The sequence below is a fragment of the Plectrocnemia conspersa genome, unplaced genomic scaffold (genome assembly GCF_051122295.1).
Source record: "Plectrocnemia conspersa isolate PC_06_02 unplaced genomic scaffold, ASM5112229v1 ptg000009l, whole genome shotgun sequence".
NCBI lineage: Eukaryota > Metazoa > Arthropoda > Insecta > Trichoptera > Polycentropodidae > Plectrocnemia > Plectrocnemia conspersa.
In genome coordinates, this window is record NW_028277173.1 from 8,233,338 (window position 1) to 8,250,089 (window position 16,752).

The following is a 16,752-nucleotide window of genomic DNA, read 5'->3' on the forward strand; positions in this document are numbered from 1 at the left end:
AGCAATTCGTGATCATGGCCGGAAAATCACGGCCGAAATATAGAATACAAGTAAGCATAAATCGCGATGAATCCCGAGATTTAAAAAAATATATATATATATATATATATATACTACAATCTGTAAAAATATATAAGTAATAATGTAAATTAAAAAAATAACCTTTTTGACTGATTAGTACCAATGTTTTTAATTATATAAAAATATTATTTCCCAATTATAATTAATTTGGAAATTTTAAACAGCTTGTCTTTTTATATAAAATGAAATACTTTCCAGTATTTAAGTGGGATTAATACTAAAATATTGTGAAGAAATTATAATATTCATTGGTTTTTTACGTTGAATTTTTAATGCGATTGATGGTAGAGGAGGTTCTTAATTAATGGGCTGTTTAATAAACCAAGGAATCAGCTAGTGTAAAGAGCTATATTTTATATAATTAATATAAATATATGTACTATTTATGGATGTTCTTGACTAATGTAACCCATTGGAAGAAATACAAAAAGAATTTTAATTCTAAATAAAAAACGTAAAATTGGGTTATGCATTTGTAATTATATTATGTTATTAATTTTATACAATTTTTTAGGTATGTATTTGTTTTAAATACATATTTACATTTTGAGCTGACATTTTGTTTTTTAAATTTTTTTTATATACTGACCAGTTTCAGTCGGTGAAATACCTTCCCTCTCGATTGCTCTCGTGTTAGTAACTATAGTCTATTTATTTTCAAGAGTCAGTGCGCAAGAACATTGTTTAACGCGTAATCAAAATGTGCTCTTAAATTTCTGCCTTGTGATTGGTCGTTCTCAATGAAACGATTGATCTTACGGCAAACGACCAATCACAGGGCAGAAATTTAAAAGCATGTTATGATTACGCGTTAAACAATGTTCTTGCGCACTGACTCTTGAAAATAAATAGACTATAGAGTGAAAGAGATGGGGAGGCATGCACTGCATGCCTCTATCTCTCATTCACTCTAGTTACTTAACACGAGAGGGAATTTATTTCGCCGACCGGCACTGATACTGAGGTATATTAATTTTAAATGAAATATCTACATAATTATTTTTCAAATATATTTTTGTATATGCAATAGGATGTGCTTTATTTTATTTTCATTTTTTCCATTTCACCAGAAATATTTTCTAACTTGTACGAGTAAGTTCTACAAAACTTATTCCGAATCGTTTCGTAACTAAATGATGACGATAAATTACTATCTACGAAAAAGTACTTGGTATGTCTTTTTTAAAACAGATCTTCAATATCTACCAACCGTTGAAGCAGCTCCATCAGTTGCACCAGCTAATATATTGTCAAGCGGAATACATATCTTTCTTCATGATAAATATCTTGAATCATATTTAGCTGTACAAGGATACTATTACAGCTTTTTCCAGAAGGGAAGCAAAAGTCAGTGATCGTTTTTTTAATAATTCGATTTTATTAAATGACATTCATGTTTCTGGCCAAATGCTAGACGCCAAACGTTCCATCGCAGTGGAAACGCTTGGCGTCTAGCATTCAGTACAATATTACGACTTACAATAAGTAAGAATCAAATAAAGCATATCTAAACCGAATTTTGACCAATAGGAGGGCGCAAAAAACAAGTATCCTTTCTCAGAAGTCAAAAATTCACGGCAAAAGCAATAAAATTGAGGCTACAGGAATATCATATGGCTTAGTTGTTTCAATTTTGCACGAAAAATTGGGTAGGAAAAAGATATTGGTGAGATGGGTGCCGTGTTTGCTCACAGTGCAGAATAAATGCAATCGTGTGGCCGATTCAATGACTGGTTTTGCACTTTTCCGTTGTAATTACAAGTTTCTGCGTTGATTCATAACCGTTGATGAAACATGGATCCACCGCTACACTCGAAAGACAAAGGAATAGTCGAAATAGTGAGTTTCCGGAAATGACGACACAGAAATCGAATGGATGTTAATGTAGCGTTATGTAACCAAACTTATAATTTTATAACATTAGATTTAATAAATATAATTCTTTCTACATTGGTTTTTACTTATGGCTGACACCATTTTTGTTGGGCCGCAGGTGTTAAAAGGTTGAGGTACACTGATATGATTTTGATTAATCAATTTATTGTTAATCGTGATTTAATGTTATCGTTTTATCGCGTCAGATTTAAGTCTTCAGTGTTTTAAATCGCGTGTCTCGTGTTAAAAATGAAAGCACGTGAGTTACTTATGATTATATAGTTGTTTTCTAAACATAATTTTCGTTATTTAAAGTTTAAATTAATTTTACCAAATATGTGTAATACAAGTGCTTATATGTAAATAACTTATATAAATAAAAAGCAATATCACTATTCGTCGATATTTGATACGTTTTTCGTCGAGTCGAGATAGCACTAGTGAGTCACCGAGTAAAATATTATTTTTTTAGTTTCGATTGAAACTGAAACTGAAACCAAAATATGGGTTGAGAATACAAAATTATAATAATACATCTATGTACATATACAGGGCGACTTGTGATCTTAATTAAATTCTCTATATTGCGTTTAAAACAGATGGGACGCAATCCAATTAAATATCTTAAAAAATCGATCAATCAATTCAATAAAATATATGTATGTATGTACAGATATAATACAAGTTTATTATTATTATTATTTTGTTAATAAAAATCATGTTAATAACACAATTTTATTTCTATAAATTTTCACACTTACTATTTTTTTTAATAATAATGTGTTTTAACATCGTCCAACACCAGCTGTAGAAAAATTCACAGTAAGACTATTTCTACAAATTTTAAAACTTATAAAATATGTTAAATGTTTCAAAATTGATCAGGTTGCTGTCGTTCAATTAGACGTTCGTTTCCACAAAAGCCGAATAATATATTAAAGTATGTATAATAAATTAAGGAAATTTAATAATAGAAAAGTGTCAAAATAAATTATTAAGACATACTTATACAAAAAAGAGTTAAATATATGAAAGTAGTAAAACGTTATAATTTACTACAAATGCAATTAAAAATATTTATAAATAAATAACAACAGAAATTATGAAAAATGCGTAAAATTATCTTACTCTCAGGTATATATATAATACTAGCAAATTAACAAATGTGTATAAGCAACCCACTACTGAAAAGGTTGAGGATGAATCAGATAGTAGAGAGTTACCTAACTTCTAAATAAAAAAAACGCACAAATTCACGGATTTTTTGAAAAATCATATCAATTAAATGGCCGCTTCTGGACCATTTGTAGCACTGCAGGGCCGGCCCGAGGGGCAGGCAGTACAGGCGATCGCCTGGGGCGCTAGATCTTGTGGGACGCCGTGATACCAAATAAAGGCGCAATTTTCACTTAAAATTATCAAACAATATTGTTAAAAAATATAATCTGATATTATTTTTTTGTATACACTACTGTGCACTCTTTAGATTATTTCACGGGTAAAAAATCGCGACGAAAATAAAACTACAAATTCTTAAATATCCACAACCGCAAAAAGTAGTATGGTAATTAGAATTATATTTTTGCGCTCATGTAACGAGTTATTAAAGTACTAATGAGGGGGGGGGGGGCGCAAATTTAGTTTTGCCTGGGGCGGCAAATAATCTAGGGCCGGCCTTGTGTAGCAGCCAATCGTTTCGATGACTCAGCTATGACAGATGTTGTTTTTTAGGTGCTCCAACGTTTCGGGTTTGTTGGCGTAGACATGATCTTAGCGGCAACCCCACAAAAAAATCTAACGACGCTAAATCGCATGATTTTGGCATCCAGTTGACGTAACCAAAACGTGAAAAAATACGATCTGGGAGCTTTTCACGTAAAACGTCCAACGTTGTATCCGATTTGTGGTAATTTGCGCCTTGTTGGTACTACACGTTTTCCACATGAATATCTTCGATTTCTCTCGCCATTGACTGTTACACTCCGACTTTCATAATTTTCAAATAAATTTAATAAATTATATTATTTAATTTTCATGCAGAATAATATTAATGTTAAGAAGTGTATTGCTGCCGAATGGGCTCATCTAATCTACCCCTAAAATTTCCTATAACAGCTCGCCGAACCATAACAAATAGTCACAAAAATAATGTAATATTAGCCCATGTAAAAAGTTGTGAAAAAAATAATTAAATCATTAATATAGATATGTTAAAAATGGAATTGTAATATTCGGGTCTAATAAAGTTAAACTATTCGAGTTTTTATTTTTTTCTAATAATTAAACAAACAAGAGTGTGTGGGTAAATGGTCGACGTGGATTGACTGCGGACCGCGGTCAGCTGTGAGTGAAAATGTCGGTTCGGCTGGTGTCGGAGCAAGCGGAGGCGGCGGCTTCGAGGGTGGCCGCGGCCGAGAGTCGGGGGCGAGCGGCCGTCGTGGGCGTAGCCGCAAGAGTTCGCCTGCTCGCCCTCGAGCTCGCCAAGCACTCGGGTAATGGACGATTCTAACCTGCGTCGCGCAAACCTTACAACTGAGCGCCTTTCTTTCTTATTTCTTATTTCGTAGCCTTTTCTTCGCTCTCCGACTGCATAATTTTCATTTCGAGATGACGGTACACCTTTCACTTTGTTCAATTCTATTCCAATAATATGAGATTTTTACCATTATTACGACGAGAAACGGTGAGATGGCACATTTTGACCCGCTGGGCTTGTTGCACTCTTAAAAATAGATTTAAACTTTATTATAGTAAGAAACTAAAAATAAAAATTTCATCTCGAAATTTTTTGTTTGAGGAAGACAAATTGCTGCAAGGTCGTTTCGGATTTTTTTCTTCATTTAGGTTACTTTGTCAAAGGTGGACAAAAACAAAAAGTTAATCCGCAAATTCCCAACAGTTCAGAGTGATGAAATCTTTTTATAAAAGAAAACAATGAACTTGTTTTTTAATGTAACAGCTTTGAAATAGAAGTAAAACTCGAAAGGAGTTGAGTCGGCAATTTTTATGTAGGTTGTTCAACTTCAAAGTGTATCAAGTCAATATAAAACTCATGTTCCTAATTGAAAAAGACAATTAGTGTACTTAGTCCCATAAATAAAAATTTATTATTAAATTCAAAAATTATTTTTAAAGAAAGGAACTTGCATTATTACTAATAAGTTTTTATTTATATTTTGTTGAAAAACGCGACGGCATAGAATTAATCAAAGATTCAATCAATTTATTGTCCTCCAAAGATTTCCGCATTTTTCCTTATAATCTCAAAGCTTTTGTTAAATAATTACTTTAATTTAAATTTTTAATCTCATTTCTAAAACACTGATAGAATTGATTTAAATTAATATGACTTGACTATTTTCGCCCAAAGACAGGGTGCAGAATCATCCATAAAGATTTAGTAAAATATGAGCTCCCACTCCGAAAAGCATCCCCAGATTATTTGGCTAGATACAATAATCACGGAATTTTTCACTTTTTTTTCACTCCAATCGATAGAAGTCCATTTTTTTTGCCGATTGTCGCATTTTTTGGGTCAATAACGGCTTTTTAGCAGGTATATGGCCGAAGAGAACTTCGTCCCTAAAACACCTGCGAGTTGTTTGTTTGTTTTTTGTATCATTGAAGTCGCTGGTAATATCTACTGCTATTTTACGCCAATCGCGTAAGTACAATAGATTCGACATATCAGCCGATCTTCACCGGATGAGATGATTTTTCTACGCCCACTACCTTTAACTCCATTTGTTGAACCTGTTTCGATGTTTTTTTTTTTAAATCTTCCAACTGCTGAATGGTTGCAACTGCAACCAACAGACTGCAAAATTTGTCTTGTCGTAAACCCCATTGCCGAATACACAACGATATCAGTTTTTTAATTTTCACTTAATTGCGAGCAATTCGGCATTATAACCTTTAAAAATATTTTCTCCACAAAAGCTGTAACTACTAGAAAACAACAAAGACTTAACCCTAAATGAACACACTTTCAATCGTGTTTTGAAAATGCTTTTATAGTTTCCCTCATAACAATTATTGCACATTGACCATTAAAACAGATCAATTGACTTTTATAGACTAGTTAATCAACATATAACACTATCTGTATAAAATTCTGAAGCTTTTCTAACAGTTTTAATTTGATCGTTTATATTTTCAGGACCCAACGAGATGCTGACCACGAAACAGATATCGGCCGTGAAAGAATTGTTAGTACAATGCAACGATATGCTCAAGCAGTTTGTGACAGGTTCTTAAAACATACGTTTAATGTGCTCGTTTATTTAAAATATGCACGTATTGAGATGTATGCCTATTTTAGAGCATAGAAATATACATGTTTTCATTTCGCGACTTGGAAAGTCCATCGACCGCAATTTCATATCGGACATATCGCCGGCGGCTCCGAGAGATGACATTTTCATGACACCGCATCTACACTCGCTGGTCGATCAGTCTATACTACTACACCTTTATAGACACGGCTTCACAGATGTAGCGGACACGTTGATAAAAGTGAGTTGGTATTTTTAAAATAGTCGTTTTATATTTACGTACCGATCTGCGATTCTTGTTTTGACAGGAAGCCGGTATAAATAAGCCAGAGAAGGCTAACGAGCTTCTAGAATTTCACCACGTAATCGAAGCTTTCAAACAACGGAATCCTCATCCGGCTTTAGAATGGCTCCAGAGTCGCTCGAATGGCGAAAATTACTCAGAGTCCATGTTCAAATTGCACAGGTTTGCACGTCAATATTTAATAGTAGTCAAGTTTATGTATCGTAACGTGTATTGATTGTTTTTTTAGACTTATTTTTCGAAATGTAACTGCGAATCAAGGACACGTGGCTGCTATTAAGTACGCTCAAGATAATTTCCCACAGTATGCCAATCAACACAAACAAGGTTTGTTAGTATTTTATCGTGAAAGGGGTATAAGATTTTTTTTAGATACAAATTATAATGATTTTGAAATTGAATATGGAGTGGAATTAAATATTTTATTGTTTCTTTGTTTAGAACTGCAGCGTACAATGTGCCTATTAGTTTATGAGAGTGGATTACTACCATCTTCGTATATCAGCTTAAATGACGAAGTATTGTGGAACGATTGCTTAGACACGTTTTTAAGAGACGCTTCTTTAATTTTAAACTATCCATCGACTAGGTAAAGCATATTTTTTTTTATAAAATATTGTTTGTAACAGTGGTATTCAAAGTAGTACATATATATTTTTTCTACAAGATAAATTTATAATGAATTAACTTATATTAATATACACGATTAAGTTTGGAAACCACTGATATACAACAATTTGTTACAATTTTTCATATTTTTAGTCCGATTGAAAGTATAATTGATATTGGAACTACTGCTGTTCCAAAATTATTAGAAATTCATGACATATTAACACAAACTCACGGAATACACACGTGGAAAACTAGAGAGGAGCTGCCCGTTAGTATATTTCTCAATGTATTAAATAAAAATATCATTTTATACTGATGAAATTCCGTCGATTAGATCGCTATGGTGAAAGGCGATCACTCGATATTTGCATGCCCGATACTTCGCCAGCAAAGCACCGATGAGAATCCGCCAGTGAAGTTGATTTGCGGTCACGTGATTTCCAGAGAGGCCTTAGATAAATTATGTCGGAATTCGAGGTATTGTATTTATTTTTATATCGAACTGTGATTCGTAATTTAGTATATTTTATTTTTACAGGTTAAAGTGTCCGTACTGTCCGACGGATCAGAATCGATCCGACGCAAAAGTTATATACTTTTGAATCAGCAAAATATCAATATAAATAATAATATTATCAAAACAAAGCGTACAGGGTATTGCCGATTACGATTTGTACTTGATTTGATTTTGTGATAAAAACGATTAGTTAGTATATAGATATCTAAAAGAAATTATTTTTTACTGGTAAGTTTTTTATACAAAGAATATATTCGCTCAGTTAAAATCTTTGATTTTTTTGTAATAATATATTTATTTATTCACTAAATTAATTTAATATGATGAATAACAGAAATTGTTTAAAGTGAGCTTTTGAAGGCTGATAGATTTGTAAAAAAAATATAAGACTCAATTATTCCAGTTACGTGTTGTTTGTGTCACCTTTGCGTTTCTATTCGAATAGAAATTTGCTCAAATATTTTAAAATTGATTAGTTAAATTTATTCGCGAGAATCGGTGTACTTTTTTTTATAAATGTGATTTCTGCGTTGCGCTCGGCAGTAACATTGTGCATTTTCATCTATAGACATGTTTATTTTCACCAGCCTCGTTAAAGAACTGTTGATGAATAATAAAAGAAAAATTTTAAATGTATGTATTTTTAATAAATAAAAAACAATCTGAAATTTTAGTAAACTAAAATCATTAAAATTATATTGAAAGCAAAAGGACTCAATTTGTTCAAAAACATAACTAAAATGGTAAAACACATTTAATATTTCTTCGAGCCGTTTAAATATAAAAATAAATATTTACATAACATTCATTGGTATAAAATGGTAATAGTAGTGTTTGACGATGAATAAGTTTATAGTTTTTCGCATGATTATCACAGACGTTTTCAATGTATAACAATACTCTTTTTTGTTTATAATACTTATGTATTAAGATTTGTCATCGGTTTTGAGGTAATTGTCCCGAGGGTGGATTTGCATTCGCTGGTGATCCTGTCGACGCCGGTGATGAAGATTTAACTCCAACTATTAAACTAGGGGTCGGGGCTGTGTTTCCTCCGCTCACGTTCACAGATGCCGGATTAATAATACGAGCATAAACTTGACGACCGGTTACATTGCCCCCTAACATAAAAGAGAATATAAATAACTCATACACCTACACACAATGATATACAATATATTAATACCTCTTCCAATTGAATGATGAACTGGCAACAATTTCAATCCATGCAGTCGGCCTGGAGTTACCAATACGCGATTAGATGCACTACTTCCGGCAACATTCTATTAAAGACAATGTTTGATATAGATACATTTAATTGAATTAATCAATGATTTCATACTTGATGTAACCGAATCGGTGTAGTTTGAAGTTTGAGAGCAGTTCCACCGAGCAATACACCACTGGTACCCTGAAATTTATTATTTTTCATATGTATTAATTATATATATAAACAATAATTTTAGATAAATTTGAGTCTTATATACCTGTACTCCAGAGTTAGGCGATTGTAATCGTAAACTCTGCCCTAATAACGTACCAGAGCCAGCAACGCGAACTACTTGACCTCCTACGGTCAAAAATACAGATTATAATACGTTATGACTTAATCATTGTTAATTAGGATTAAAATAATATGTAGATATATTTATGAGAACCGAGCCCGTGCAATGAAATCTTTTCCCTTTCGAAAGGGAAATAATCTCGCCGCTCATAATACACCTTTCACCAATATGCGTTACTAAGAAATGAGTCTTTTCAAGTCGAGAGATGGACACACACTAGAAATTACTTACCAAGATTGCTCAAAAGTAAAGTATGTTGAGATGTAGGTGTGGGCGTCCTCGGTGTGGTCGTTCGCTGTTCCGTCCCACTGCCGCTTTCTATATTACTCGTCTATAAAAATTCACATAGTTTACTAGTGTTTATTTATAATATGTATCATTAAGTATTACCTGTAAGAGAATGTTTTGAGTCTTATTTGACGATGTATTCGTCTGTAACAACAACGGTTTTCCTTGCAGTTGAGCTAGGTTCAAACCCGAGAGGCGCAAACCCGTCGATTGATTGCCGGTGCCTACGTTTCCACCGCTACGTATCTGTAATATAATTATTTTGCAATGAGTATGTAACCGTTTTCAATTGATCTTCAAATGATTTAATATTATCTAATCTAATAAACGACTCACTTGAGTGTTGGTGAGAATCTTAGCAACGAGGGGTGTCGAGGTTTGTCGCTGCGATGGCGATCGCACTCCAGTCTCTGTTCGAGTTTGATTCAACAACTGCATTGATTGTCCAGTCAGCTGTACAGTTTGTCCGCCGATTTGCACCGTCTGTCCACTCAACTGCACAGTCTGCCCCCCTAGTTGAACAGTTTGACCAGTTAACTGAACCGTTTGTCCCGTTAACTGGACCGTCTGACCCGACGACAGTTGCACGGTTTGACCGGAGAGTTGTACAGCAGTTTGAGCGGTAGCATTCGGTTTAGACACTGACACAGTAGACGTTGTGGTGACCGATGACGGAGACGAAGACATTTTCTAGGAAGACAAATTATATTTGGAACGTTTTTTTAAAGTTCGGATATACATGAATAATACTTGTGTGTTATTTATTGTGTGAAGAAGTTGATCGTGCGTCATCGGCTGACCGTGTTGTCGTTGATGTCTCATCAGCGATTCCAACAAGCGACGTTGTTGCATGAGGCTCAGTGATCCTATAAAACCTTATGATTAATATTCGCAAATGTTATTGATGCATAATGATGAGCTTCAAGTAGTTACCGCTAGTTTGTCCTCCTGGACGTTGAACGACCACTTTGGTTTGAGATAAAGTTCCAGATCGTGAACTTGCATCTGAAATGAGAATTTAAAATCATGTAAGTAGTAGATGCAATGTTTTTTCAAGGTAATGTAATTTTTTACCTGGTGTCGGTGGTGGTGTTGCTGATTTCAATGCATGTGGGCTAATTAGAGATTTTCCCGTAGAAGTGGTGGAAGATAAAACCCGCACTACACTGCGAGATGTCCCAGTCGGAATCGTTGCAACACCTCTTTTTAGCATCTAAAAGAAATTTAATTATTAAAAAAATTAATAAATGTGATTTAGGTTTACTACGAGTTATAACCGTTGTGGTAAATGAAGGCGGTCTCTGCTGTAATAACGATGATCCCGACATGATTGAAGTAGTACTCTTAAAATATACAGATAATGTTTAAAAAAAATAATTAAATATGAGGGAATCCAAAATTTTCTGAATATATATCATAGAATGGAGAAGTGCCGTGTCATTCGTTTTTTAACACTTTAGTCATAAAAATAATATTCCGTCCCTAATTGCAGTAATTTCAGAAAAAAAAAACATTTTTTCTGACATGAGAGGGAAGATTGATGTTCCAGGATCAGACTTTTATTTTATTGTTTATTTTCACTACACCAACATTATGTTTCTTCACTAACAACTAATGAGTTAAATTCAACATCTAGTTCATGCATATAACTATCGTATGTCAATATTTTTTTCACAATTTTAGGCATTTTATATTTATGGTAACGTTCACTTCTGTACAAAAAAATTTACATGCACACTGCGAGCGCTATTGCTTGTTTTGAATGAACCCTAGCAGGTAGGAGAAATATTGTAAATTCTCAAAAAAACATGGACATTCCTTTCCAATATCTGTTTTAAACACGAGTAAAAAAAATATGTGCTACAATTAACCCTTTGCACTCCAAAGACCTTTTCAAAAGTTTTTCAGCGAATTTGGCAATAATTATGTTTGAAGTAATACAAAGGAAAAAACAGGTTTTGATATACATATAAAAGGGGATATGAGTTATGTTGACTCAAATGTGTATATTGCACATTTATTTTACAAATTATTTTTAATAAATTTAGTATGATACATTTTTAAAACAATCGCTTGAAAGAAAGCTAGAAAGTTTCGTAATAATATGTCATTTCTTATTTTCCTTTGCGACTTTTGCGGTTCTAATCCCCAAATTCTGATTGTGATACATTTGAATATATATTCTAAATAAAATACCCAGAATATTTATTAAAAAAAATCCTTTACTAAAAGTTCATTCTGAAATGAAAGACCCGTAACCAAAAGGTTTCCATATTCGGAACATACCCTACGTATTTCTTATTGTTCTAAAAAGCTTTATCTAAAATATACATATAATAGTCAGCATCTTCACTACATTCAAATTCATATTTGCTAGTTTGACGCATCCTTCAGTATTATAAATTAAAAAAAAAACACTAATATTAATATATAATTAACTAAATAATGATAAGTTATCATACTTTTTTGTTACATCTGTGTTGTACAAAGTTCTTGCGAAACAGCCAGTTTTCGCACATCATACGGCGAAAAAACGACCCAACGGTCAATTGTTAATTACAGATATAGAATGAATGGATATTTGGTCGTGGAATGAGTAATCGGTATCTTTTTAAACCATTACCTGATGTTTCCAATAAAAAAAATATGAAAATAGATTTAAATTATTTATAAAATAGCTTGAAAAAAATGTCGAGCACACCTCGATATAGATGTTGCTGGTAAAAAAACCGATGTCGAGTATTTCGACATAGGAGTTCAAAGGGTTAATATATTATTAAAATGTCGAGTCAGACTCAGCACAGGACCCACCAGAATAAAATCAATGTCGAGTTAGACTTGACATAGGACTGAAAAGGGTTAAGTAGTGAAATTCATCGACGAACGAAATTGATGACTCGTGTCATTCCAGCAAGTATACAAGTGGACTAGAAATTTCTATAAGGTCAGAGAATGAAGCCATTGCAGCAGTTAAAAGCATTGTGAAAGTAAATCGCCGAGTAACATTAAGACATCATCCATGATGTTCTACAGTTACACAAAAATCTGCAAAGAGAATACCATACTAACTGACATACGCAGCACTTTAGAAAATAAATGTTGATTTCCTAGAAATAATTGGTAAATAATAACATACTATATAGATAGATCTATGATGCTGGCTTTTTTAATATGTAGTAATAACATACGCTTTAGCACAAATGGTTTAATTGGAAAAGAGATTCCTTCTATTATGATATTTTTGCGCACCATTTCGAAATGTTGTTACATGCCACATTTTTAAAAAATATTATGGTTCAATAAATTCAATTGATTTACAGCCTTAAATTATACTAAATAACAATATTATTATGCTCAAAGGTTTATGGCACCTTTAGTGCCCAATGAGTACCGGCAATTTTCTTGTGACACCTATAGAAGCCATCCGCAGTGAAAGGGTTAACTGTAGAAGTTTTGAGTAACATAACGTCAATATTATTGAAATCTGTTGTTAAAAAAAATACTTGTGAATAAACAATGGTTTTCTATAAATAAATAATAAAATATTGTACTTGTGCTGGTATACAATATAATGAAATAACGATTCAAAAACAATGTTTACTGTTTCCATTGGAAGTGACGAAGCCGACGTTGCGATAGTAGTGAGAGATGGCGAAAGTTTCTCCATTTTTAGAGGTGTCGTTGATATATCAGGACTTTCGACATCGACGTTGATCTCTTCTCCTTCCATCTCCTCTTCGATATGAGTTGTCACACCCGTGTTCTCCACCGGCGGTTTCATAACTTTGTTACGTGACTGCTTCGTTTTAGAGCCGGCTGAGCTTTTTTTATGTTGAATGTTTGCAGATGCTTTGTTCTTATTTTGAATTTGTATTTCGGCATGCAACCTCTCAAACTCTTCTTCAGTCCTACGACAATATAATATATAAAATAAACAAACATTTGATATGTTTTATTGTATAAAAAATGTACCTTTCGCCATGAAGATAGACCCACAACTTACGAGGCGGTAAGTAATGAACGCAAGGATCGGGAGCCGCGTGCATGCGATCAAGAGCGCCGCTGACGGCAGCCTGGAGTGCTTGTTCGCTAGCGTCGGCAACTATGTACTGTGATCGTCTAAAGATAATGTTGTTTTATTAAAGACGATAATTGGTTAGGTTTAACAGTATTCTTATTACCTAACTAAGCCTGTTATATGCGCTCGTGTGCCTTCGCCGCCGGGAAGGCAAGCCACAGCGTCCCTCACCAACGATAGTAGAGTAACGTGACGCGGCCTGGTTGCCGTTAATAAAGTATGGCCTCTAGCGACTCGACTGGTTCCGCTGCCGGGTTCGTCGCATCCATAAACACCCTAAAATAATTAAAAAAATAACACTTTAAAAGTGATCTTGTAACTATCGTAAGTGATTTCTTGAAATTAACCTTCAACGGTCCGACGACTACTTTTCCACGAGGTAAGTGATAAACGAACGAACGGTGCGGGCGTTGAAAACGAGCAACTTCTTGCACCCGGAAAGCTTCCAACTCATCGGTCGTTATCTGCCATCTATTGTTCCATCTTTATTCAGATATCAAAATGTTAATCTCAATTATACATAATATAAATGTGAAAATAAATTACTTATTAATCTGTTGCGCGGAAGTTTGAACTTCGACGTTTTCAGTTGAAGGTGCAATAGTGGGCACTTCGGGCACTGGCTGTACATTTACAGGAGTTGGAGCTGATGAAGTATGTCGTTGAGAAAGCCACTGTGTACATAGCGGCGATAGCAATGCATCAGAATCGCGACCAGCTCCTATCCATTGATACACCTAAAAATGCAATAATAAAAACCTTTTACAACAGTCGCTTGTTGAGCTTTCTTGAACATTTTATGTTATATATTTTGTCTTTATTTAAACATGTGTTATTAAAACAAATAAAATAAATTTTGGTTCTAGAAAACTCCATGACATATTAACAAATATTCAATATATTTCTCGATATATAATACACACTTGAGTAGCAGGTTTGTATTGCAGATATGGCACAAAATCTTCTGATTGTGGCAAAGACTCCCCGCTTAGAAACGACACAGCTGAAGGTAACGCCTTGATCCAATCTTCGACACCTGCACATATTAAATGAACAGTAAGCATTTTATCAATTTCATAGTTGTAAAATGTGAAAGAGTGAAAGTATTGCAATAAATTACCAGAATACCAATGATTCAATGGCGCAATTGGATTTTGACGCCAATTGCGCAATCGCGACTCCAGCGAGTGAAGCGGAAGACAATGACGTTGAGTACTGCAAACCAAGTCTCTGATCACAGAAAAGAAGCAAGCTTGCGTCGCTTGAACCAACTGCAATCCGATTTCTTCATCAGCAGCTGCAAATTAATAATATAATAAGTAGAGGTAAGCTTTTATACTACTCGTTTATTCGACCGAAACCTGTGTTATCTTGAACGATTTCAGTCTTGGGAACGACAAGAACTAGAGGCGGCGGTAAAGATGTCGCAGTTGTCATCGAATTGGATACGATCGCATTCGAGTTATTTAAAACGGGCGTCGAAAATATCGGGGTTTTATTTCTACTCAGTTCTCCGTCTGATTCTGACTCGCTTTGAGGAGGCGGCGCTTTAGGGACGATCACGGGAGGTGTCGGTCTAATTCGTTTAATTTTATTCGGCGAGACTTTGCTTCCGAATGGAACCATTTCGTTTCTGATGTATGCTTCCCCGGTGCGGTTTCTGACCGACCCTAGTGTTATTCCATTGGTGATTAATTCTAAACTGTTCTAAAATTATACAATAAAACATCGTTTAAGTAAACTTCATAGTGTAAGAATATGCATGTATAATATTTAAAAAATAAATACCGGACGCATATCGCGCTTTTTTCTGTGCATCGATAACGCTCGTCGTTTCCATTCTTCGTTGAAACACGTTGTGCCATTAATGAAATGTAATCCTCGTCCGAATGTTGATATAATAGTTGCATTATCATCCTAAGTACGCAGTGGTAAGTAAAAAATATGAAAATTAGCTCAAAAAGTTGATTGTGCTGTATTAAATCATTAACCCGTTAAATTGATGGGTTTCTGATTTGATTTGTATCACAGTATTTTATACACACAAAGGCAGATTATCAAACAAATATCAGTTAACTTTATTAAATTTTGAACAAAACAAAATTGGGGTATGACTGGAAAGGAATAATAAATTGAATATTAAAAAATTACCTGCAATTCGTTAAGATATTTGCAATACTGTTTGGGCAAAGGCGGCGGAGGACCTTCTGGGTACGTTTCGTCATCAGAGACGATGGCATCGTCGCCGTAAACTTGACTTCTTATAGACGCTAATTCCTGAAAATGGCAAGTTTTGTTAATTTTTTTGTCAACGAAACGATATTGCACAATTTATGAATGGTTATACTTGAAAATATCGTCGCCTGGTACGATCGTCGATGCGCCTTATTCTGGGTTCGGGCGGTGGAGGAGCGGGTGGAGTCAGGGAAGCGAGGGGCGGCGGCGCGGCGTCAGCGAGAGCGAGCAGTCTCTCTCGGCTCGCTGTGACGTCTCGTAGGGTGCGACGCCATGTCCGCCTCCGCTTTCTTTTGGCCAACGCCGCTGCGGCTGCCGCTGCGGCTTTGCGCAACCTGGCACCCCCGGGCCTGTAGGCTCCGGCGCGTAAGCGTGCGTGGAATTGATCCAAGGGCGAGGAGAATTTGAAATTGTCTCTGGCGAACAAACGCTGCACAGTCTTCTCCTTCTCTTCGGCGTCGTTCTCCTGGAAGTCCGGCAGAAAGCGGCGCAGGTGCCGGCGCTCGGCCTCCGACAGCACGGCCCACGCGTCCGTCGATAGAAACTCGCGGAATATGGCCGGTCTCTCGCAAAGCTCTCGAGGCAGCCGGAACGAAGCGCCCAACACCGTAGCGCGCTCCGTGCCCCCGGACGAGGACGAGTCGGAGTCCGAGCCGGAGCCGGAGCCGGTGCCCGAACCCGAGCCGGAGCCCGAGGACGCCCCGGGCGCCTCCGACGGCATCGTTCCGCAGGCCGACAGCTCGACGAGACGCCGCACGCTTTTTTCAGCTTTCTCCGTTCTTCTCAGTACGCGCTTCGGCCGCGAACGAAACAATTTACGACCTCACGATAAGTCAGCATCCGACAAAAGTAACAAAATTACAAAAATACTGTTTATTTTAAATTAATTAAACATTTGACATTTCGTGGGTTGCCAGTGTACT

The 16,752-nt window shown here is 35.3% G+C and overlaps 2 protein-coding genes across 3 annotated transcripts; one reads left to right on the plus strand and one right to left on the minus strand.

Annotated features, from left to right (window-relative positions):
* The first annotated feature begins 4,284 nt into the window (after positions 1-4,284).
* LOC148231810 (E3 ubiquitin-protein ligase RMND5A-like) lies at positions 4,285-8,295 on the plus strand. Its single transcript, XM_088193476.1, has 9 exons — positions 4,285-4,448; positions 6,116-6,205; positions 6,278-6,471; positions 6,539-6,696; positions 6,764-6,861; positions 6,976-7,123; positions 7,297-7,414; positions 7,481-7,623; positions 7,685-8,295. The coding sequence occupies exons 1-9, from the start codon at positions 4,310-4,312 to the stop codon at positions 7,746-7,748; spliced, it is 1,152 nt and encodes a 383-aa protein (XP_088049602.1). The 5' UTR covers positions 4,285-4,309; the 3' UTR covers positions 7,749-8,295.
* LOC148231811 (uncharacterized) lies at positions 8,289-16,752 on the minus strand. 2 transcript variants are annotated; one of them, XM_088193474.1, is made up of 22 exons: positions 15,942-16,752; positions 15,746-15,871; positions 15,383-15,511; positions 14,956-15,301; positions 14,715-14,891; positions 14,518-14,630; positions 14,141-14,331; positions 13,942-14,077; positions 13,698-13,870; positions 13,489-13,635; positions 13,118-13,424; positions 10,794-10,859; positions 10,591-10,729; positions 10,450-10,521; positions 10,267-10,382; positions 9,853-10,206; positions 9,619-9,762; positions 9,460-9,559; positions 9,151-9,233; positions 9,006-9,074; positions 8,850-8,946; positions 8,289-8,784 (listed from the first exon to the last, which is right to left on the minus strand). In XM_088193474.1, the coding sequence occupies exons 1-22, from the start codon at positions 16,548-16,550 to the stop codon at positions 8,600-8,602; spliced, it is 3,879 nt and encodes a 1,292-aa protein (XP_088049600.1). In that variant the 5' UTR covers positions 16,551-16,752; the 3' UTR covers positions 8,289-8,599. The 2 variants fall into 2 exon arrangements, with proteins under 2 accessions (XP_088049600.1, XP_088049601.1); XM_088193475.1 differs by lacking the exon at positions 10,794-10,859.

Bases quoted from the DNA above. Each gene is read 5' to 3' on its own strand.
- LOC148231811 (XM_088193474.1), bottom strand. From the start codon at position 16,550: ATGCCGTCGGAGGCGCCCGGGGCGTCCTCGGGCTCCGGCTCGGGTTCG. The intron at 15,872-15,941 runs GTATAACCATTC...TGCCATTTTCAG, and splicing joins CCAGGCGACGATATTTTCAA to GAATTAGCGTCTATAAGAAG. The intron at 8,947-9,005 runs GTATGAAATCAT...TGTCTTTAATAG, and splicing joins CACCGATTCGGTTACATCAA to AATGTTGCCGGAAGTAGTGC.
- LOC148231810 (XM_088193476.1), top strand. From the start codon at position 4,310: ATGTCGGTTCGGCTGGTGTCGGAGCAAGCGGAGGCGGCGGCTTCGAGG. The intron at 7,415-7,480 runs GTTAGTATATTT...TCCGTCGATTAG, and splicing joins AAACTAGAGAGGAGCTGCCC to ATCGCTATGGTGAAAGGCGA. The intron at 7,624-7,684 runs GTATTGTATTTA...TTATTTTTACAG, and splicing joins AAATTATGTCGGAATTCGAG to GTTAAAGTGTCCGTACTGTC.